A 9,440-nucleotide genomic window follows, 5' to 3' on the forward strand; every position below is an offset into this window, starting at 1 on the left:
GGTTGGGGTCCCTGGGTGAAGGGAGGACTGGGACAGGAGCAGGAGCTCCAGCCGGGTCCGGCTGCTGGGGTGGGTCATGGAAAAAACCAACAAAAAAACGACAGCAAACTGCAAGAGCTCCCTCCAGCTCTGCCGTTGTTTCTGAGAGGAGAAAGGACACCAAGTTTTGTGCCTCCCTGCGCAGGCTGCTGGGCAGCCGCAAATTCACGATGCTCATGATCTGCATCATCTCCATCAACGCCGTCTCCCTGGCCCTGGAGACCAGCCACCGCTCCCGGTTGTGCCGGGGTACCTTTTTCGAGGTGAGGCATGGGGGCACTCTCCCACGTGCCGTGGCCAGGAGGGGAGGGACGGAGGGGGTGAGGGTCTGGCCCCCGCGGCCGCTCGGGGTGGCTGCCAGCCCACCGTCCTCCCCCGCGCCATTGTCTGCACCAGCCCAGGGCCTGGCTGCAACGCATTTCAGCTTCAGATCGCTTCACTTATTTGATAGTTATTGTTCTTAAAATGCAATTGTTCGGCCCTTTCCATGGCAGCCCTTTCCACCCTCGTGGTTTTAGCACAGCTAGTTTTAAGCACCCTTTTAATACTCAATTTTCACATTGAAAAATCCCTCTTGGTCACACTCCTTGATTTCCTTGTCTTACACAAGCCAGCTACTGTACGCAAACCTCTGAGCCTTAATTATATATCCCAGTAATATATAGCTAGGCCTGGCTAATGTCAAGAAACCCAGTCATGAGCGTCGGAGGTTTCCAAGAGCTCTGGCTGCAGGACCGGGCTCCGAGGGGAAGCGAGCGGCGCGTGCCCAGCTCCGAGGGGCCGATGGGGTGCCTGGTGCATTGGGATGCAGCCAGGACCCTCCCGTGCTGGGCAGTGACCCGTGATGACGACTGCGGTGGGATGAACTCGGCTTGCGTTTGAAACGGTCCCCGTGGGCAGAGGGACGTTGCTGGGGACATTTAATATGAAAGTGCTGGCTTGGCACGTGGGGTCTGGCAGCCACAGGCAGCTGCCCGGGCTCACCTCCTCCTCTCTCCAGGTCACAGATGCTTTCTGCATCGCTATTCACACCACCGAGCTTTTGCTGAAGCTGTACGTGGATCCCATTGCCTACTGGAAGAGCAGCTACAACATCTTGGATGCCGCCATCCTCCTCGTTGCCTTCCTCCCGCATGCCTCGCCCGCAGACACCGCCGCGTGCACCCACCTGGAGGGGACGACCGAAGGTCTCCAGACCCTCCGCATACTCAAGCCCATCAAGCGCGGCAGCGGGATGAGGGTAAAGCACTGCTCTCTAGTTAAGGCACAGCAGAGAGGGGGGATCCAAGCCCAGGGGCGGGGGGAGGCTTTGCTGTACCCAGGTGTCGGGGGCCGCCTGGCCCGAGAGGGGCTGATGCTTGCGGTAGCTCGTGAGCAAAGGCGAAAACTAATAATTCCTGATTTTTTAAGAAGCCCATGGCTTGGCCATTGGGTTTTTTCCCCTGTTTCTCCTTCCCCCAAGGAGAGGAGAGATTTTCTTTTTTACTACCGCAGAGTAGATGCAAAAAAACTCCTATAACACATAGGTCACGTCCTATTCTTGGTCTGTGTGTATTTTTTTCTCCAGCACGCCATCTCCTACTTAGTTTTCTCCTGACTACTCTGGAGGTTTGTTTTTCAGCAAGGAGCTTATGTAGGCAATGAATGCTCAGCCAGCATTTCTGCGTGTAATTAATTGGCTGGGTAGCCCACCAGAAGTGGGATGTTTATGGGCACAGGGCTCTTATAATGTTCACTTCTGAGCCTTCATTCCTCTAGTTTGGATCGTAAACTTTACTTATCACCAGACTTTTATATGTTAATTATTCTGTGTTGCTGGGAGAAGGGAGGACATGTAGAAGCACATGAAATAATGAACGGTTTCGGCATGGGGGATCAGATGCTCCAGTTTGGTCTGGCTGATTATAAGAGAGCAAATTGATGCATGGCAAAATGGGGAGGCATTTAAATCAGGGCAAGTGTGTGTTTGTTGGTTTGAGCCTCACGCTATGCACTTGTGGAACTCACTGCCAGGAGATGCCTTGTCTGGGGACCACGAGGAAGAAAACCTGTAGGATAAGATTTGGCACCGTTCCCCCCTGAGACACTTAAAACATTGAGGTGCTTTGAAAAAAAATCCCACTCAGCACAAATCTGCAAGTTTAAGAGCCTAAATGCCTTTGAAAATCTGGGCCATGCAACACTAGGTTTTGATGGAAGTCGGTGGGACTTAACACCTAAGGGACTGGGGCCACTGGGAAAGTGCATCCTGGCTTTGGGTGGGAATGCCTAGAATGGCATTACTGGGGGAAAAAAATACCAAAGAGGAAAATTCTTTAGGCTCTCACAGTCCCTTCCTGTTCCAGGGATGCTATAAATACCCTGCAAAGCCCTGCCGTGCCGCTGCTTTCCAGCTCCAGGGGTGTTTGGTACTTGCCTTTGTCTCCTGACCTGAAGGGACAAGTGCCCTGAGCCACTTGGCATCCCAAGAGACAACACCTCTTTGCCTAAAATTTGTTTTAAAATGTGATAGGGCTGTCTAAATGCATTTTGCTGAAGGTGCAGGAGGTTGTTTATGCCTCTGTGTGTATTGTAATTTATTAATTGAAGCCTAAATTAGCCCTCAACAGGTTAGCAGTATTTAATGCAGAGAGCTCAAACATGCAACACATTCTTGGCACGTTTCCCTTTATTAATTAAAAACCTCTTTAAAACACTCTGCCTTCCACCTTGGAGCAATAAATTTCCACCTTGAGGATATAATTTCCTTGTTGTATTCCATACAGAGACGTTCTGTTAGCTGCAATCCCTGTTTTAGTGTAGGCCCCATTCATCCTTATTTCAATTTCAAAATAAACTTTAAAAATGCCAGGTTGTTCTGTTTTAAAAAAAAAAAAAAAAAAAAAAAAGTAGAAAAAAATCGACTTTTCTGCTTTTTTAAAAATATATTTGGGATTAATTCCAATGTAGTTTACTAGCTGTGCAGACTGCGAACCACAAAGCTCCGTCTTAATAAAAGCTCGTAGGACTCCACAGCGGTTCCTGAAGCAGCCGGAGAAGCCTTGGCAATCGACAAGGAGGTGACGGTCCTGCGCCGGAGGCACTCGCCAGCCCGCAGTTGCTGGGAGCGTTTTAGGGCCCTCCTGTCACCCCCAGCTCTGGGTGGCTGGTTTTCTTTATGACCACGTGCCACAGCCCAACGCCATGACATAACTTGGCAAAAATGTCACCTGATTTTTGGGGTTGAATGGCTTTTGTTCCCCTGCCGGTCCTGTGCTGCGCCTGCTGGAGAGACCTACGTGTGCAGGGAGGCAGGGAAACCCTCCGCCGGCTCCTCAGGATCTCATACCAAACTCGGTGGGTTTAGGGCTGGACTAGTTTGGGTTTTCTGAGATGGTTCTGCAGATGATGCAGTTGCATGTGTTGTCTCTGCGTTGGATGCTGTCCTTCCCTGCTGCCCCATGCGTAGCGTGGTGGGACGATCATCTGGAGCAGGCAAGGCTTGCAAAAGCAGGAGTCCTTAACCCATCTCGGGGTGTCGGCAGCCGGAGGAGACTGGGAAGAGCCCCTTGCTCTACCTCTGCACAAACATCCCCTCGAGGCAGTACCATCCGAGCAGCTCAGAGCTTTAACTTGAGCTGCTCTTGACAGCCGGAGATGATGGATGGACAGTCCTTGAATGGGTGCACTGCGTAAGCCCCCCCCGGCACTAGCAGGTCCAGTGTTACCGGGGGAGCAGCCAGCCCATGCTGCCGCTGCTTTCCAGAGTAATGCAACGTGGATGCAAGAGACTGCACGTAGTTGTCTGTGATTTGGAGTTCATGGGAAAGTTTGCATTTGCCTAAAAGTCGTTACCAACGATAAGCTCAGTTCACCAATCCAGCACTCCCAGCAACTCCCAGGAGTGTCTTTGTATACGTTGGTGTCATATGCAGGTCCTTACAAGCAGTGAGATGGGCTCAGAAGCAGTATCATGTCCCTTCCCGGTGACCCCGGGCTTTGCTTGGGGCTTTCCCAAGCTGGGCAACCACAGAGGGATGAGAGACGACTGCGGACTCCTGTCTCCCATCCTGGCCCATCCTGCATAGGGAGGAGCAGCTGGACGGTGAGGGCAGCAAAGATATCGTTCTACCTCCAGTTTGTGCTCAGACCCCAAGGCACAAGGGTTAATAGCACTGCTCGTTTTTATTCAGCTAATTTATTAATGCAGAAGCTTGGGAACAACTGTATCCTTTATCAACTCCGTTAGTAACCTGTCCGTATTTCAAAAGGCAGTGAGAAGCCCCTGTGTGCTAGGTGCGATGCTTCTGGGACCAAGCAGCCCTTGGTCTTGCCACTGTGCAGCACTTACTCACCACTGAGCCCTACAAGGGCCATTTCCCAGTCCAAGAGGCTGATGCACAGCCACAGCCTCTGGATTTTGTCATGCTCCCATGCATCGTGGTGGTTGCCCCTTCCCTCTCCTTAATTCCCAGTACAGCCCTGTGGATGCACACAAGGGAACTGGTTCGGAGGTGCTCCAGGGAGGCTATCACCTCCCGCATCCCCAGCCCTGCTTCCCAGCCTTCATCCCCGCCGAGCATCTCCCTCACCTACGGAGCACACATTTGTTTTTCCTTTTGCAGGTTTTCACAGAGACTCTTGGCCAGACGGTGCAGACAGTGATGTATGCCCTCATCCTGCTGTGCCTGCTGATGTGTGTGTTTGCCGTTTTGGGACATGGATGGTATGGAGATCCAAAAACCGGAGACATTGAAAACTGGGGCAGCTTGAAGGCTGCCCTCTTCACGCTCTTCAGTTTAGTAACCGTAAGTACAGCAGCATTTTCCAGTCTGTCTCAGCTAAATGACAAAGTGCAGATTTTGGAGTGCTGCTGAAGAAGCCCTTTGATTAACCTGTGACTTCATTAGGGAGAGCATGAACTGCTTGGCAGTGAACTCATATTCCAGATCCCTGTGAAAATTTGCTTTGATGGACAAACTTCCCTACCCAGTATTGCAAATTCAGAGGGGAAAGTCTCTGAAGCTGACAGCAAAGGGATCTGTAGCAGCTGATTTAAACCTGGACCTCTGAGGAACAGAGAAACCGTGCTCGGTTTTAAAAAAGAAAGAAAAAGAAGAGGAAGATTTCATATGGCTTGTGAGTTATGCTGTGGTTTGGAACTAACTCTCTGGTCTGCTTAAATACATTTGCAGGTTGATGGTTGGACAGACTTACAGCGCAAGATGGATCATTATGGGTTTATGAGCAGCCACGTGTTCATAGTCGTGTTCATCTTGCTGGGCCACTTCATCTTCTTCAGTATTTTGATTGCACTTGTGATTACCAAAACCCAGGTCATGCGAGCTCTGTGCCTTGAGTGTGCACGCGTGTGTGAGCGTGTGTGAGCGTGTGCTGCCAGCTAACAGGCTCTGGTTGGAAAGCTGGTGCTTGGCTGCTTGCAGAAGTTGGCTTCTGGTGCAGCTAGAAACATCCTGGATACAGAAGTCCCCAGTCCCCAGGCAGAATAAGTGTATCTTTCCTCACGGTCCCCTTTTTGGGTCATGTCTACACGCCTGCCGTTCCTCCAGCACAGCCAGCCCCCAGCTCCCCTGGGCGCACACTTGGCACCCAGCTCCTCTCAGCCATAACCTGATTCTGCCTCCGTTTAACCCAGGGCTGCTCTCGTGGTCTTGTAGCTGCCTCTGGCCCTTCTGCAATGAACCCCTGCGTGGAGCCAGGGCCAGGGCAGCTGGGTATGCTGGAAGAATATGGCACATCCTATGCGAGAGGCATCTGCTCCCCAGCAGCTATCGGCTACCAGCCCCGAGGTGGTCCCGCTTAACACCTCTGGCTGCTGCACGGGGCTGGAGCTGGACCAGGGGTTTTTTGAAGCCCAAGTCTTCTTGACCGATCTCGTGACCCACCAGCTGAGTGGTGCTCGGGGCCTCACTCGCATCCCTGCGGTTTGGTGTTGGCAGGACTTGACTCAGAAGCACGAACAGGACTGCAAAGCAGCGAAGAAGGCTGCTGTTTGGGCCAAGAGACAGAAGATCCTGAAAAAGCGGGGGAAGAACGTGAGCAACCAAGTCACGCTCGAGCAGGTGGGCTGTGGTCAGTCGTGGGTGGATAGCACTGTCTCCAAATGTCAGATGTTGTTTAACAGGGCGTGGATGAACTGCTTTCAGTGGAGGAAAAGTTTCCTTTTCTTTCCTTGCCCATTTTTATATCATCCAGACTGTAGATCCTATATGGCTTTTTGGTGGGGTCATCACATGTGCGGCCAGAAGTATTATGATGGCACATAGCGGTTAAAGTATTATAAAGGTGGAGAAAAACTCTTAATCAGTTTTGATGTGTTTTGTCTGAGTTTGTTTAACTTCAAAGAGAAGTTTAAAAAGAAATCCTTTTAGGTCATGTCAAGCCAAGAGCCCTGTCCAGAAATGGCTTGGACTCACATTCTGCAAGCGCTCGAGGGAGGTTGTGCTCCTTCCCGTGCTCTCGCAGCCCGTTGATGCGACATATCCAAAATGCTACTACGGGCTTGAAACACATGCTGCAGCGTCTGTAGGAGAGCTGTGCACTGCTTGATAAAGGGCTTTTGCAAAGCTGACTTGAAATAAATGCAGTAAAGCTGTCACTGAAATGTAAATGATTAGAGCAACGTGACTCCCTGCTTCCACCAACTCTTCTGCTCATTCTTGCTTTTAACAAATGTAATTTAAAAATAATCAGTTCAGGATGGCTTGGTTGAGAGTGTTCTTGCCTTTGGGCCAGAAAATCACTGGTTCGAGTACTAGACTGAGTGACCGATTTGGGTCAGTGGTTTGGGTCCCACCCCAAGGGCAGGGGTGGGGGTCCCTGCAGAGCCACAGGACCTGCCTGCCTGGGTGGGTGCTGGGGAGACCCCGGGCTGCCTCCCCGGGGACAGGCATCCCCCTCCCGTCAGCTCCCGCACCGCCTGGCACGTCTGGCTGCTCCAAAAGTGCATTGGGGATGGGGGTCACAAACAGCCCCGTTTCCAGCCCACAGCCGGTGCGAAGCCCATGTAGGGGTCTGCAGGGTGACAGTCCTAAGTGTCACCTCCTTCTTGCTAACAACATTTTCTTCCTGGGCTTGTTCTTTTTTACAGCACAAAATCGCTCAAGGTGAAGGTTTCAGTGAGCTGCTGGATGACATCAAAAAGACTTTGCGCCTCTCTGATGTCATCACTATGGAGGGTTTTTGTTTCACCATCCCATTTATTCATCTGTATTTGCCGTTCCTGGACCTCCAGGATGACACACTGAACAGGTCAGTAACGGCAGAGCAGGTGACTACAAGAGAGACTCCAAGTTACAAAAACAGATGCCTTTTTGATGTACTGAATTATTTTCTTGGAACGAATGGACGTTTTGAGGCTGTTCTCCCTAGGGAAAATGCTACTGGTCTCAGCACGAGCAGTGCTGAGAGTCTAGGAAGGTACCAACATATGGCTAGAAATGGGACTGAAAGGGCTAGCGCCATTTCCCAGCACCGTGCAGTGTCGGTGTGGGATCAGCGTCCATCACAAACGTGCTCAATTTCCTGCTGGAAAATTCACCGTTCTTCATTGTTCTTCATTACGCCCCAGCCCCGGCACGTCCTGGGGTCCCCCGGGTGCACGGCCCCGAGTGAGGCTCCATCCCCCTGGTCTGGCTCCCATGTCCCACCCCTCAGCGGGCCTGGGAGAGAGGCGAGAGCACATCCCAGATTTCTGGGGGCAGTGGGGTTGGAGGACGTGTTTGCACCTAAGTTTGGGAGGTGAGGAGGACTTGCCTTCTCACAGCGGTAGTGCAGGCTGGCCCGTGCTTTGCCTTGGCAATGGACTTCTCTGATCTTGTCTGGGGGACGACTAACCCCGGGCAGAGTGTCTAAACCACATAACCAGAAAAACCTCCCACAAATCCCCCAGATGGAGACTGCTGAGTTTTACATGTCTTAAGGTTAACCTTAATGTGATAAAAGCCTATGATCACAGCTTGGTACCTATTATTTAAAAAACCCACGGTTTGGCCTCGAGTCGAGAAAAAATTCCCTGAATATCAAAAATTCCCTTTTGCCCCCATTCCCCAGGTGACTGTGGTTACTGTCAGGAGTCTCTGTATTATTTCCCCCCCGTACTTTGAATGCATTATCAGGACATGGCATACGATGCGGAGCCAGTCCTGGGCTGCGCTTCTGCCATTCTCTGATCTTTTGGGATAAGAATATTTATAAGGATGTTAAAGAAAGTCTGCAGAGCCAGGGGGCTCAACGTAATGGAAAATACTTGGGATCTTTCCATTGCTCCTCGCCCTGCCGGGTGAATGGAGGGGTGCTTGCAGAGGGTGCAGTTCTCTGTATGCCTTAGATGTGACACTTCCCATTTTGCGTGGTATTTGGGGATCTTTTTACCATGCTCTTCTCTCACTGCAGGTTGCAACATCACTATTACAAACGTACTGGCATATTGATGGAGATTGTGGAAGTCACGAAAGAAAAATCTCTGCCAGATCATGAGAAGACGAAAAGTTAAAAGCTCTTCAGGCAGAACATGATCCTTGGTGGCTGTCAGAGCTCTGCCTACAACCTCCTCTTCAAACCTTCATTAAAATAAGCCAGAAACAATTATGATTAAAAATAATTCAGAAAATATCTGCTCTCCTTTCTGCTCGTGGACCAGGAGGAAGCGCAGCCGCCGGTGCTGGCCCCGTGCTGCAGGCGGCCGCTGATGGAGGGAGGCACGTCGCCCTTGAGAGCTGGAGTAAACCGTGGGCTGGGAAAAGATCACAGCCCGGGTCCTTTTCCTGGAAACCTTGTGGCAAGGCTGGGACTAGAGCCCAGGCCTCCGGTGCTCTCCCTGCCAGCTCCCTCCTTCTGAGATCAAGCAGCCCCGGCATAGCGAAGGGGCTGCTCTGAGTCAGAGCAAAGCAACCCGCGCTACGGAAATGGATCGTGATATCTCTGAACGAAGCAGCTCGTTTCTGTGCTCTGATGCTGATTAGCATCTTGGAATAACCTGCTTGGGTTCCTTTTAATGCAAACACACCCACATGGCTTTGGGTAATCGGAGAAGGAAAGAGGAGACCTGCGGAGCGGCAGGCGTTCCTCCGCACCAGCCGTTCCTCCGCCCGGCACGGGGTGTACCGGTACCGAGTTACAGCCGCGAAGCCTGGGCACGATGGCCATGACAGCGGCGGTCGATCTGCCTGCGATGACAAGGAACGAGCCACCCTGACCCCCTCCTGGTTGTGCAGGCAACGGCAATTAGCAGAGCGGGGCTGCGTGGCACGGCCCCGCTTTACCCGCTTTACCTCCGACACGGTCCCCCGTTAGCACGCTATGGCAGGAACCGAGCGTGTCCAGAGAAGGGCAACGAAGCTGGTGAAGGGCCTGGAGCACAAGTCTGATGAGGAGCGGCTGAGGGAACTGGGGCTGCTTAG

General features: G+C 51.8%; 1 protein-coding gene across 1 annotated transcript in view; it reads left to right on the top strand.

Moving 5' to 3' along the window:
* Positions 1-8,533, top strand: part of CATSPER3 (cation channel, sperm associated 3) — a 13,015-nt gene extending 4,482 nt beyond the window's left edge. The window contains exons 2-8 of the mRNA XM_009586921.1: positions 147-302; positions 1,040-1,279; positions 4,644-4,826; positions 5,214-5,354; positions 5,808-6,101; positions 7,130-7,290; positions 8,434-8,533. Coding sequence (XP_009585216.1) covers positions 147-302; positions 1,040-1,279; positions 4,644-4,826; positions 5,214-5,354; positions 5,808-6,101; positions 7,130-7,290; positions 8,434-8,533 — 1,275 coding nt within the window. The remainder of the gene's footprint in view (positions 1-146; positions 303-1,039; positions 1,280-4,643; positions 4,827-5,213; positions 5,355-5,807; positions 6,102-7,129; positions 7,291-8,433) is intronic.
* Positions 8,534-9,440: the final 907 nt, after the last annotated feature.

Source organism: Fulmarus glacialis, unplaced genomic scaffold (assembly GCF_000690835.1).
Source record: "Fulmarus glacialis isolate BGI_N327 unplaced genomic scaffold, ASM69083v1 scaffold5951, whole genome shotgun sequence".
NCBI classification, from domain to species: domain Eukaryota; kingdom Metazoa; phylum Chordata; class Aves; order Procellariiformes; family Procellariidae; genus Fulmarus; species Fulmarus glacialis.